The 13,042-nt window shown below is 58.5% G+C and overlaps 1 protein-coding gene across 2 annotated transcripts; it reads right to left on the bottom strand.

Moving 5' to 3' along the window:
• Positions 1–3,807: 3,807 nt before the first annotated feature.
• Positions 3,808–10,998, bottom strand: ASB10 (ankyrin repeat and SOCS box containing 10). Of its 2 annotated transcripts, none has more exons than XM_082192505.1 (5): positions 10,622–10,998; positions 8,165–8,432; positions 6,224–6,728; positions 4,307–4,420; positions 3,808–4,036 (listed from the first exon to the last, which is right to left on the bottom strand). In XM_082192505.1, exons 1-5 carry the CDS (start codon positions 10,929–10,931, stop codon positions 3,851–3,853), a joined length of 1,383 nt encoding a protein of 460 aa, XP_082048631.1. In that variant the 5' UTR covers positions 10,932–10,998; the 3' UTR covers positions 3,808–3,850. The 2 variants fall into 2 exon arrangements, with proteins under 2 accessions (XP_082048631.1, XP_082048632.1); XM_082192506.1 differs by lacking the exon at positions 10,622–10,998 and adding an exon at positions 8,667–9,012.
• Positions 10,999–13,042: the final 2,044 nt, after the last annotated feature.

Here is a 13,042-nt window from a genome sequence, read left to right as displayed (position 1 = left end):
CGAAGAAGCGGGGCGGCCTGGTGGAGATGCCGAGGACTCAGAGGCGGGATTGTGGGGGGGGGGGCTCCTGCGGGGTCACTTCCCGACCCCTCCTGGAACCCAACCCCTTTTTCAATGGGACGAACTCCCACGAGAGGTGGTGGACTCTCCTTCCCTGGAGGTTCTTAAGCAGAGGTTGGATGGACACCTGTCATGGAGCTGAGATTCCTGCACTGCGGGGGTTGGACTGGATGACCCTCGGGGTCCCTTCCAACTCTAAGATTCTATCATTCTATGACATTTTGTGTGTGTGTCCCCCAACCACCCTTTTGCTCAAGAGAAGGTCGCCCAACGACGTCTTTGCAAAGAGCCACTCAGGACAGCGGATCTGGATTCCTGCTCGACCTAGGGGCGGCTTCGCTCTGGGCTCCCACAGGATCTCGTTCTCGCCCCCCGGCTGTTTAACACGCGCATGAAACGGCGGGGAAAAGTCCTGAGAACCCCTAGCGCCTCTTTGCACCAAGCTCAGGCGCCGCGCCAGTTCTAAGGCCAACCCTGACCCTTTCTGCCTCATTCGAGGGCGTGAGGGGGGCAAGTTTTCTGATGATATTAAATCGCTCAGGTTCATTGAAACAATGGGAGAACTCCAAAAAGACCTTTTCAAACTGAGTGAATGGGCAATAAAATGGCAGATGCAATTCCAGGTATACAAGTGTAAAGTGATGCATGTTGGCGAAAATATTATTATTACACCTACATGAGGTCTGAACTGGGGGTGCCGGACCAGGAAGAAGACTTCGGGGTCCTCGCGGATTGCTCTATTAAAATGTGGACCCAGCGTGTGGTGGCAATGAAAAAGGAAATCATTCCGTGGGATCTGGGGATCATTAGGAAAGGAATGGAAAATGGACGATGTCATAAGGCCCTCGTACCAATTTATGGTGCGACCGTATTTGGAGTCCTGCGCACAGTTCTGGACACGCCGCCTCAGAAGGGATAGTGTAGAAGAAGGCTCAGAAAGAGGAGCTGAGAGGACCAAGGGCGTGCGGGGGGGGTACGGGCAGCTCCCCTATGAGGTTGCAGCATTTGAGACTTTTTAGTTTAGAGAAAAGACAAGAAAGACCGGCGACCTAATAGAATTTTATAAAATTGCGCGTGGCGTGGAGAAAATGCACAGATAAAAGTTGCTCTCCCTCCCGCATAACTTGTGGGCATTCAGTGAAGCTGAATAATGGAAGATTCGGGACAGACAAAAGAAAGGGATTATTCAGGCAGCGCAGAGTTAACCTGCGGAACTCCCTCCCGCAGGACGGCCACCAATCTAGATGGCTTCAAAAGAGGATGAGAGAGATTCATGGCCGCTATTCTGTCAGAGACAGAATACCAGTTGCTGGAAATCACAGGACGGGAGAAGGCTCTTGGGCTCGGATCCTGATTGCGGGTCCACATCCCCCCCCCCCGTGGGTGGTTTTCTGCTGGAGGGTGCCCTCAGGCTTACTCGAGAAGAAGTTGACTGCTCCTATTGACATTAGGGCTCGTGGCAGGGCCGGGGAGGGAGCTGTCGCCATGTTCCGGAAGCTGAACAGGGGTGTGGGGGGGGGGCTTCATAGAATCCTAGAAATGAAGAGTTGCAAGGTACTCCAAAGGTCATCCAGTCCCCTGCGATGCAGGAATCGCAACTAAAGCATCTGTGACAGGCGGTCATCTAGCCTCTGCTACATGGAGGGCTTCCCAAAAGCAGCTCGTGCGCTTTAAAAAATTGTCGTTTGGAGTTCAGGGAGAGGTGAGCGACCACGCAGACCTTTGCCGCCTGCAGCAGCCAGATGTGCAGATCCACGTCTGCCCAGGTGAGCCTTTGCGAGTCCTGGATCCGCGAGGTGGACGCAGCCACGCCCTGGAGGAGCTGTAACCAGCTGAAGCTCCCTGCAGGCGAAGGGAAGCCAGGTCGTCCGCCGCTGGCTCATCGCCCTCCCCAATGAGTGGTGGTCAAACCAATGTGTGCGTTGGGGGTGTTTGAAGTTTGGGTGCGCACGCTGCCGCCCCAGCATTATCCCTCCAGGTCCCAGGGGTCTCAGGGGCTGGGAGTCCCTCCGAGCAGCCTTAGACTGACGCGCCAACCACGACCATAACAGGACGGAGATGGCTTGGCCACCGTCGCTTCATGTTCTGGCAAGGATCCTTCTGCGCCATTTAGATTATTGCAGCACTCTGGAAGCGCCGGGCCTGCCTTTGGAAGCGGCCTGAAAACCACGCCTGGTGCCCTGGTCCGAGGCAGGACCGCGAGGCTGCTAACTGGGACGGCGCCAGTCAGACAGACCTCGCTGCTTCACCTGCGCGGCTCCCGGTTCCTTTCGAGGCTCAGCGAAGGGGCTGGGCTGCTCTCCACCTTTAAAGCTCCGAGTGGGTTGGTGGCCTCCTCCCTCCTGGACCTGCCCAAACCTGGTGATCTTCTGCCCCGTGGGAGGAGGCAAGGGGCGAGAAGAGTGGGGCAGTGCGCGCGCACCCTATTTGTGGGCATGGGGTGCTCTCTCCACACGGCGCTTTCTTTAAGGTAATTTCGGCGCCCGGAAGACTTTATTTTAAAGAAAGATTCAGGCTTTTCAAATATTCTGTTACCCAATACTTTGAAACACCGTTTGTGTATTTTTAGTTATCCTGTAAAACTGGCTTTATTCCTCTTTTCTGGAAGGGTTGTATGCTGCGAATTGTTATTTTATTGCGGCTCTAACTGTACTTTATGCTGTTAACTGGCCAGAGAAAATCAGTTGGCATGAGAAGCTCCCTCATCCCGGGTCAGACGATTTAGCAGCCCGCCTCTTCAGACCACAGGGGTCCCTCCACTCATTTCCCTGAGGCGGGCAGGTGCAAACGGAGGAGACCATCAGAACTTAGGAGTTGTACGAGGAAGAGGGAACTGCAGCCGGTGCAGCTTCCGTGACACCCTCCACCTGGTGATGCAATACCTGTGGCGTGTTTGTAAAGGCTCATAGTCCACAACCCCCGAGCCAGGCCCCCAGTACAGTCCCAAAATACAGGCTCAGCCATAGATACACTCCTCCCGACCCGAAGAACAGGATCAATCACTGCTTATATTCAACTTGTAAAACACATTGAAGGATTTTCAGTCAGCTGAAATGCAACAATTAACGTTTAATTAGAATGCAAACAGTGCCCTCATTCACGACCACCTCCTTCAAAGCGGGGTGTTTTGGGGGGGCGGGGGGTGTCCCTTCAGTTATTCTGGCGCTCCGGTGAATGACGTCATCGCTCCGGCTGGGAGCAGAGTCCTGGAGCTGCGCCCCCTGGCGTCCCCCCTCCGGGGAGCCTCGCCTTTCGGGAGGCGGCTCAGAAGCCCCCCTGTACCCGGTGGCGCTTCTGCCGCGTCCAAGGAGGCGACCCTGCAATTGGGGAAGAGGGGGAACGACGGGGGAAAGAATTATTGCAAGCGGAGCAGTGGAGAGACGTGGGAAACAGCATCTCAAGAACGCGAATCTGTGGCTGGTGGGCAAATCAACGTGTTAGCTGCAGTATTGGTCTAGGCCAATTTAATACACGCGAGGGGGCCACGCAGCGCTCCTTAGCGAAGCCCCCGCCCGCGGCCCAGGAAGCCTCCCGGTTCCTGAGCCCAAAGCGGCGCTGGCAAGTTGCACTTCTGGAAAAGTTTCCCGGCAGTTTAGCTCGGGCATTGCGCTGCCTCCAGCGCCCTCTGCCGGTAGCCTGGAGCAGCTGCAGGCGGTTGCCTCGGTCGCCTGGGCTTCCCGCTTCGACGGGACGGACCGCAAGGAGCCTTTGCACCGGGGGAGCGGACTCCAGCCCCACCCCACCCCGCCTCCTGACTTCCGGGAGTGAGCCGGCCCGCCCCTCTCCCCGCCTAGTACAGGACGTCCTCGAAGCGGAGCAGCACGAAGTCGCGCAAGGCCGGCGGCAGGGGCAGCTCCGGCAGGGCGCGGATCAGGCGGTCCTCGAGGTGGTTCCGGATGGCGCAGCGCGCCAAGTGCTGCAGGGCGCGCGGACCCTGGCCCAGGGCGAAGAGCGACTGGAAGAGGCGCGGGTGTTGCTGCCAAGAGAGAAGCGGAGAGGCGGTCAGAAAAGGGGGGCGCTGGGCTGAGCCGCGCAGGGGAGGGGTCTCCCCCCCATGGTGCTTCTCTGCGCACTTGCCACCGTCCAGCAAGGGCTGGGCAAGGAAAGCCTGCGGGAGCACCAGGGCCCTTGTAGGGGGGACAGCAAGAGCGCAGCCGCTTGGAGGAATCTCGCTGTGTTTGAGGAGCACGGGCCCCGTCGAGCCACTCTTGCTGTTGCGCCCCACCACAGGATCCCGCGCACTTACCTGCACCAGCTCGGCTGGCACAGCCTCGGCCCAATCCTCCGTGACGGGCACGCGCGGGTAACAGTTGATGAGGGCCTCGACAGTGCGCGGGGAGGCGCAGCAGTGGCGCAAGACCTGCGACGGGAAGGACGAAGGGAGGCAGCAGTCAGAGGCCCGCGCCAGAGCCTGACAGCCCAAGGAGGCCCCGCCGAGGCGCGCGAGCCAGTCGCTCCTTTGCGCTGCGCACTTTTGCTCTTCTAGACTCGGTAAACCTAGGAGAGCAGCGGGACCCATCCCATCTAGAGGCCCCTGACTGGGAGCCGCCCCCCCCCCCCCGCAGCCAGGTAGCCTTCTGAAGTCAGAAGATGCTCCCGATAGTGTAGGTGATGCTGTGCTAGATGGAGCAACGGCCAGCTTCCTCGATTTCTCCAGCCCAGTCGCTGCCGGGCCCTGCTCTGTCTTCTGGTCGCAGCAGGGTCTCGACGGGAATGGCCCCATTAGGTGAGCTGAAACCCCGGGCGTAACGACCTTTAGTCGCCCATGTCCGTTACTTCAGTAGCAATGCAGGCAACGCGCATTTAGCTCCCCCCCCCCTGTAAATTATGTTTTCCATGGGCTTCTGCATTACTGAAGCGTCAGATAACAGGCAGCTCCTTCTATTTGCTGTCCCGGGGCCCCTCTGCTGCTGTCTGGGCGGTCCTTTGGGGGGGGGCCCTGGGCTAGCGGGCGTTGTGCTTCCGCCCCAGGTCCACCCCTCCCTGCTGCGCTAGTCCCTAGGCCAAATCCCACGTCGGGGGTCTCTTGGCCCGGCACCTCCCTGGGGTTCAGGCGGCTGAGAGGCGCCCCTTAGCCGGGGCTTCCCTCTCTCTGGGACTGGACTGAAGCAGCGCCTGAGCCGGCTGCACGGAGCAGCTCCATCCTCATTATCTGGTGTTAATAGGAGATTAATTAGTGTTAATTGTTGATTTTCCTGCATTTTCCCAAAGGGGAGAGCAATCTGCCAAGCCTGGGAATTAAGACAGATGGTTAACCCGTTGCGCGGGGAGGTGGCCGAGATCAGGTGCAGGGGCTGCCGGGGGCTCTGCCCGGAGAGGGGAGAAGAGAGGCCCGTTCCCTCCCCACAACACCCCTTTCGCCCCCCCCCCAGCAGAGGGCACTGGGCATTTCCTGCCGCCCGTAGGGTGCGATTGCAGCTCCCAGGAGCAGGCGGAGGGCGGGGTCCTTCGGGGCTCACAAGCACTACCCTGGAGGGGGACCCAGTGGCAGGCCGTCCCGCAGGTGCTCTTAGGCGCTTCACTCAGCTGCTGGTCTCAAAGCGACGGAAGCGCCGTAATTATAACGGCTGGCGGCTGCGATTTCTGCCGGCCTCTGAAAGGTCTTGCAAGGACTGTTTTGCTTGCAACCTGAGACAGAATTGGGCGCTCGTTTTCTGCAAGCGGCCCCGGGGGGCCTTTGCCCGGGCAGCTCTTTCAGCCTCAGTGGGAACAGCACGTTGGACTGGCCTGATACAGCAAGCTCTCACGTTCTTAAACCCGTTTGCGGGGTTCTGGGGTGCCAACTTGGGGGGGATGATTGGGCAGGTAAGCCCCGCCCTGCATAATCGATCATATGAAGCGATGTACGCACACCATTTGAATGGCAATGCCCACCAACTTGGAGGCGGCAGCCCCTAGGAATTGGTTCCTATGGGACTCCAGCAAGACTTCAGCCCCTTCCAAGGCCACCGCTCAGGTGCCAAACCAGGCAGGTGAGGTCAGGTGAGGCACATGCAGTGCCCTGGACAGTCCCGGCGCCTTCCTCGCCTCTGCCGCCCCCGCAGCAGACAGAGGAGCCGTGGACTTGTGGGGCTGCCAGCCAGCCAGCCAGCCCCTCCCCGCCCCCTCGTCCCAGGACCCCCAGGACCTGAGGCGCCCCTGATCCTTCTCACCCGGCGCGCACCTTGAGGAGGGCTCCGGGCCAGACGCGGACGGCGCCGTGGTTGAGCAGGTCTCGCACCACCAGCTCGGGCCGGTGCTCCAGCTTGTAGGCGGCCACCTGGAGGATGTTGTGCAGCGCCGTGTTGCCGCTGTAGCTCATGATGTTGACGTTGGCGCCGCGGGCGAGGAGCAGCGCCACCACGCGGGGGTTGGCGGCCTTGCAGGCCTGGTGCAGCGGCCGCTGCCGGTCCGCGTCGGGGGCGTCCACGCTCGCGCCCGCCTCCACCAGCTGCCGGCACACCTCGTAGCAGTCGCCCAGCGCCTCCGGAGGGTGCGCCTGGGCGCAGGCGGCGTTCAGCGGGGTCTGCCCCTCGGCGTTGCGCGCCTCCAGGCTGGCGCCGTAGCTCAGGAAGAGGCGCACGTGGCCCGCCAGTCCCAGCCGCGCCGCCAGGTGCAGCGGCGTGTCCTCCTCCTCCTCCGAGGCGCAGTTCACCCGCGCGCCGTGGCACAGCAGCAGCCGAGCGCACCTGCGCGGGGAGAAGCAGAGGGGTCGCCCGGCGCCTTCCTGGGTCCCCCCCGCCGCCGCCGCCGTCCCCAGGCCTGTGTCCGGGCTCTGCTCCCCCAAGGTCTACTCTCGGGCAGCCTCTGAGCTCTCCTGGCCAAACCTGGCTCTCGGGTGCCCCAGAGGGGTTGTGGGTTTCCAAACTTGCCCTAGACTAGGGGCTTGTTTTGCTCTTAGGAAAGTTCAGGGCGGCTCACATGAAGCAAGAGGCCTAAAAGTTTGGCACGCTGCTTCGCTTGGCCTGAAGGCGTGAGAAAGAGGATCCGGCGAAAGGCCCTTCTTCCCTTCCTCGAGTTCCCTTCCTGGCCTGACTCTGAATGCAAGTTGCTGGAAGGAAACAGCCCGGCGGGATGGAGAGTTGTGTTCGGATCCTGCTCGGGTGCTTCCCAACAGAGGCATCTGCTTGGGCACAGCGAGATGGGCCACTGGCCTGATCCAGAGCCAGGCGGTTCTCGCGTTCTTGCGTGGGACCTTCCTTCCGGCTTCTGCCGGGAGGAGACATCTCCATCGCAGAGACAAGCGCCACTCTGAGTCCTCTTTAGTCCTAGTATCAAGTGTGTATTTCCTGCAATAAATGGAGTTTTCTCCGCCTCCCCATTAGTCTGTTTGACTTTATCCTGGGTAAAGTGTGCGCCTCCAACAGGTAATCTGTGGTCAGTTTCTCTCTCTCTCTCCTAGCTTCCAGCTTCTCCTCCAATAATTTGTCTAATCTTCTTTTGAAGCCATCCAAGTTGGTGGCCATCCCTGCCTCCTGGGGGAGGGAGTTCCGTAGGCTAACTACGCGCTGCCGCCGGACGAATGACTTTCTTTAGGCTCTTCTGAACCGTCCAACATGTGGCTTCGCTGGATTCCCCTGAGTTCGTGTTATGAGATGGGGACAAAAACTTTACGCGCTTTCCCCATGCTACGCATAATTTTATAAACCGCTATCTTGTCCCCTCTTACTTGCACTTTCTCTAAAGTAAAACGCCCCAAATGCGGCCACTTTCCCCCATAGGGGAGTCGCTCGTTCCCTCGATCATTCTGGTGCCCGTTTTCTTGAAAGGGCAGCGAATTGTTAATTAATCGTTATTACTGTGGCTTTTTTTTTCCAGACAGGGAGAGGCGCTTGTGGGATTCTCCGTTTCCTGTATTCGGGCACCCTGCAGCTCAGGGAGAAAAATTGGGGTCGGGCGGCAGCTACGGGCATTTCCCCCGTTTGGGCCCAGGGGGCGCCCTCTGCCGATTGTTTTGCTTCCAGGACCCCAGGACTGACCTTTCTCTGGGAAGCCAGGAGAGGACGGCTGTGTTCCCCCCCCCCACGCGGCCCTTCTCCCCTGCCCGAAGCCCAGGGCCAAGCGAGGGGCGCCTCTTCCAGGCCACGCGCCCCAGGAGACGCCCCGTCGGGGCTGTGCCACTCACTCGAGGGAGGCGGGGCTCCGGCACAGGTGAAGCGGCTGGAGCCCTCCTTCCGAGACGGCCAGGGGGTCAGCGCCGAAGGAGAGCAGGAGCCGCACGCAGTCCGTCGTGGCCGCCGCGCACGCCTCGTGCAGCGCAGTCCGGCCGCCCGGCGCCAGGTCCACGTCCGCCCCGCGGAGCAGCAAGTGGCGCAGGCACTCCAGGTAGCCGCGGCTGGCCGTGATGTGCAGCGGGGTGGTCAGCTCCTGCTCGTAGGTCAGCGACCAGAGCCCTGTGGAAGGGAGGAGAGACGCGGGGTCAGGAAAGGCCGTGCGGCGGACACAAGGGCGCTTTGCACGTGCTCAGGAGCACGATGGCGCGCGGAAAGCAGGCTCCAATGGAAGCCTGCAAGCGCGAGAAGGGCGCAGGAGCGATCCCCAAGCTCTGCGGCAGGTTTTCCTTGGGGGCAGCAAGGCGCTTTTCCTACCCCCGCCTCTCCCCCACCCCCGTTGATCTCTGGGCGCACTCAACCAGCGGGAGTTGAATCGGTAGTTCTTCCACTCGTCCTGGTCGCTGGTGTCGAAGACGGAGTTGGGGCCCACTCCGCTTTCGGGGTCGCCCAGGAGGCAGAGGATGGCGCACCCGTCGCCCGCCAAGAGCGCCTGCCAGAAGGCCTGCGCCGGGCCCTCGGCCTTGCGCGTGGAGATGGGCTCCATGGCCCCGGCGGACGGGACCCTCGGGGCTTCTCCGGCGGGACAGAGGCTGCAGCTGGGCTGCCCGGGACGGAGGGCTGCGTGCCCGGGTGTCAAGTCGCAGCCCGAGCTATTCTGGGGCTCCCTTGTGACTCAGCAGCAGCGCCGGTGCAAAGGGGAAGCGCCGCGCCAGAAACTGGGAGCGGGGCGAGGGGAGAAGGCAGGTGATCTCCACGGGCTTAGCCAGACGGGCTGCGCAACGCCCCCGCTCGGTCCCACCAGCCCAGCCCTGTGGGCCCTGGCACGATCAACCTGGGCCGGGGGTGGTGGCCCACCTGGCAGGGGTGTTTTGACAAGGAAGGCACGAGAAACCCGTCTGCAAAGGGGGAAGGGCCGCGGGAGCAGGTGGCAAGCCCCAGCTGGCGGGGAGGGTCAGCGGCATGGGAGGCGCGCGCCCGGGCGCGGGAGAAACAGGCCGGAGGTGGGCGCGCTCTCCGCGCCTCAACTTGGGAGCAAACCTTCCGCCCTTCTGCCAGGCAGCAGCTCCCCACGATTGAGGCCGTAAGCGGGACACGCCCCCGGGGGGGCAGCAACTGGTCTCCCTCAGAGGCCCCCTGCCTCTGGTCCTCTGCCCCTTTTTAAAGAATGCTTGAGTTGAGATCCCTGCCTTGCAGGGGGTCGGACTAGATGACCCTCAGGGTCCCTTCCAACTCTCCACCTCTAGGATCTACAAAGCCGCCTAAAATGAGGGATCGCCACAATCTGTAGCTGCAAAGCTGTGGCTTGAACGGCCTTTTGCTCCCAGCCTCCCACCCATTCTGCCCCTTCCCCCTTCTAAAAACGTTGCAACCTTTCTGCAAGCACAACTTTCATAATCCCCGTTTGGTTTTGCCAATTTGAAAGTAGGCAGGGAGAGACAGGGGTTGGTTTTTTTGCTTGTTTGTTTTTAAAGTGACAGTATAAAAGAGAGTGGTCAGTTCTTGTTATGTTTCCAAAATAAAGGTTTGTTTGTGGAGAATCATTTTTAACTGACAAACAACGTATTTAAAAGGGAAAAAAACCTATTCCCTACATTGCATCATCATACCGAATAAACTGCCAGATGGGTGGGGTATAAATAATAAATTATTAATAATAATAATAATAATATAATAATAATATATAAACTCTATGTGTGTGGGAGTTTCAAAAGTGTCAAGGATAAACAAAGTATTTTATAAAGGGTCTCATTACCTTCCTCTCCTGGGGGGAGGGGGAGAGGTCTGGAGGCTGCAGTCTCCACCCCTCCCTTTGCCCCTGGATTGCAAACCAGCCATCTATCATGTTTCCTGGCCACTTCCTGTGGGGGACTGGCCCCTTCTCCCTACAGCCCCATCACTCTTGCTCCTTGGGGTGCTCAGGCTGGAGAACACAACTCTTAACCTTGGTCCTGGGTTCGAGTCCCCTGTTGGGCAAAAGATGGGGTTGGACTAAATGAGCCCTGTGGTCCCTTTCCAACTCAAGGATGGTTAGCTCCTTCGGCCTACACTTCTCAATTGAGCAGCCTAATGGAACCATAGAAAAGGGACCCCCCAGGGCACATGGAGCCAGTGGCGTAGCGTGGGGGGTGCAGGGGGGCCGGCTGCACCAGGCGCAACATCTGGGGGTTAGGGTTAGGGGGCGCAAATCCACGGGTTAGGGGGCGCAAATTACTTGCCTTGCCCCGGGTGCTGACAACCCACGCTACGCCACTGCATGGAGCTCCATGCTCCAAGCCGCCTTGCTCCCCGCCTCCCACAGCTTCTCTTACCCCATTTCTGGCTGGTCCAGCGCAGATCTTGGCTCTTGGAGTGGATGACCAGGTTGACCTCCGCGCGCTCTGAGAAGTGCCTCTGCACCGCACCCAGGTCCCCCGTGTAGAGGGCGTTCTGGACCACCATGTCCCTGCACTCTGAGGGCGGCTCTTTGTAGGTCCTCCTGCCCCAGGAGGCCCCAGGGCCTTGGCAGGAGACCTGGCTCTTGGCACCCTCCCACCTCCATCTCAGCTCCGCATCCAGCCCCAAGGAACGCCACCTGGAGGCCCTGGAGGAGGAAGACGAGGAGGGGAGGGACCTTGACATGAGCTTCCTCTGAGAGAGACAGCTCTCCTTCAGCGCCTTCGACTGCTGGCAGCGGAGACAGTGGCTGGGGGTCTTCTGCCCTTGGAGAGCTGTGCGCTTGCAGGACCCAGGCCTGACTCAGGGCTTATAAATAGTCCTCTTGGCAGCCACCGTCTGCCTGCTGCTGCCTCTGGCTTCTTTTATCATCAGCTCCCAAAATACATTTCAGCACTTGAGCCAAGGGAGGTGTTTTGTGGCAGACCTGGGGAGATGCCGAATGTTTGCAAGCATGTGCAGAGTGCATTCCCAAAAGTCCCCCGCACATGAGAGAACCTTTTTCTTCAGATCACTCACTCAGCTCACGAAAAGCAGACCCAATTCTGGACAATAAGGCCCCTTTCCAAAGTGAGTAAGATGCTCATCCTGGAGACAGACAGCGAGGGAATGGTCATCCTCTGAGATTTCCACCCAAAGTGCCCTTTGGGGAGCTGAAAATCTCCTTCCATGCACAACTTATTTTAGGATAATCTTTGAGAACAATTATGACCTCCAAGCATGCTTAGGCAGACTTGAATTACCTTCTCCCTTTTTATGATTCCCTCTTAACCAAGAAATCGCTCTCATTCAGTTTAAGTAAACAATAAAAATATAAGGTTTACTCACCTCAAAAGTCTTGCCAGGATTCAACAAATACAGGGATGAAATCAGGCAGCCATGCGCCTGCAATGCGCTCTACGTGGGGCTACCTTTGAAGGTGACCCAGAAACTACAACTAATCCAGAATGCGGCAGCCAGACTGGGGACTGGGAGTGGCTACCGAGACCACATAACACCAGCCCTGAAAAAACTACATTGGCTCCCAGTACGTTTCCGAGCACAATTCAAAGTGGTGTTGGTGCTGAGCTTTAAAGCACTAAATGGCCTCAGCCCACTATACCTGAAGGAGTGTCTCCGTCCCCATTGTTCGGCCCAGACACGGAAATCTAGCTCTGAGGGCCTTCTGGTGGCTCCCTCCCTGCGAGAAGTGAGGTTACAGGGAACCAGGCCCAGGGCCTTCTTGGTGGTGGCGCCCACCCTGTGGAACGCCCTCCCACCAGATGTCAAGGAAATAAAACAACTATCCGACTTTTAGAAGACATCTGAAGGCAGCCCTGTTTAGGGAAGTTTTTAATGTTTGATGTTTTATTGTGCTTTTAATTTTCTGTTGGGAGCCGCCCAGAGTGGTGGGGGCAGCCCAGTCCGATGGGCAGGGTATAAATTATGATGATGATGATGACTATCATCATTCTCTTAGGGACCTGCCATGTCCTTCTGTCGAGGGTGGGGGTCTCAGATACAAAAGGAAACCACTGAGTCTATGTTCTATTTAAGGACATCCATGTCTTTTATTTCCAATCAAGCACACAATAGATTGGAGCAAGAGGACACCCAGAGCTCCAGGCAGGACAATTCTGCAAAGTTTTTTGGCAGGCGCTTCGGCTGGTGCCCTTTAACACACTCCCAAGTCCACCCCCCCCTTTCATTCCACCAGCACTGCTGCACTTTCCTCAAAAGTCCCCCCAACATTTCAGTCTCCTTTTTTGAAAAGTGGCACAACTGCTTCTCCAGCCTGGGGGCAAGAGGATGGCAGTTTGGGTGCGACTCAGTTTGCAGAAGAGGCGTGTTAAGAGAGAGAGAGTTAGGGGCCTCCAGACAATCCCTTATCTTCACCCTCTTAGGCTGACCCTCTCTCTCTCTCTCTCTCTTTCTATTTCTCAGGGCCACCAGATCAGCTGGTTAGTCTAGTCCCAGAAACTTCCTTCTCCAAATTGGCTTATTACATTTCTATCCCACCTTTCCCTCCAGGGACCTGAAGGGGGCAGACATGGCTCTCCCCCTCCTAGGTTAGGCTGAGTGACTCGCCCAGGGTCAGCCAGTGAGCTTCGTGTTTTACTGGAGGATTTGATCCCTGCTCTCTCCTGTGCCCTAGTCCAGTGCTCTAACCACTACACCACACTGCAACAAGCAACGTGGTTGTTTTCTCACTCTATAATTATAGCTTCTCTCTGCATGTGGCTGCGACAAGTCAAGAGCCGCTCGCCTTCTGGCTTGCTCCAAGTAGGGCACGAGACTCTGAATCTCAGGGTTGTGGG

This window comes from Podarcis vaucheri, assembly GCF_965113315.1.
Source record: "Podarcis vaucheri genome assembly, chromosome: 12".
NCBI classification, from domain to species: domain Eukaryota; kingdom Metazoa; phylum Chordata; class Lepidosauria; order Squamata; family Lacertidae; genus Podarcis; species Podarcis vaucheri.
Note: the sequence above shows the minus strand (reverse complement) of the source record. Positions and strands in the feature narration are given on the sequence as shown.

Bases quoted from the DNA above. Each gene is read 5' to 3' on its own strand.
- ASB10 (XM_082192505.1), bottom strand. From the start codon at position 10,931: ATGTCAAGGTCCCTCCCCTCCTCGTCTTCCTCCTCCAGGGCCTCCAGG. The intron at 4,421-6,223 runs GTGCGCGCCGGG...TTCCCGTCGCAG, and splicing joins GGCCCGGAGCCCTCCTCAAG to GTCTTGCGCCACTGCTGCGC. The intron at 4,037-4,306 runs GTAAGTGCGCGG...CTCTCTTGGCAG, and splicing joins TGCCAGCCGAGCTGGTGCAG to CAACACCCGCGCCTCTTCCA.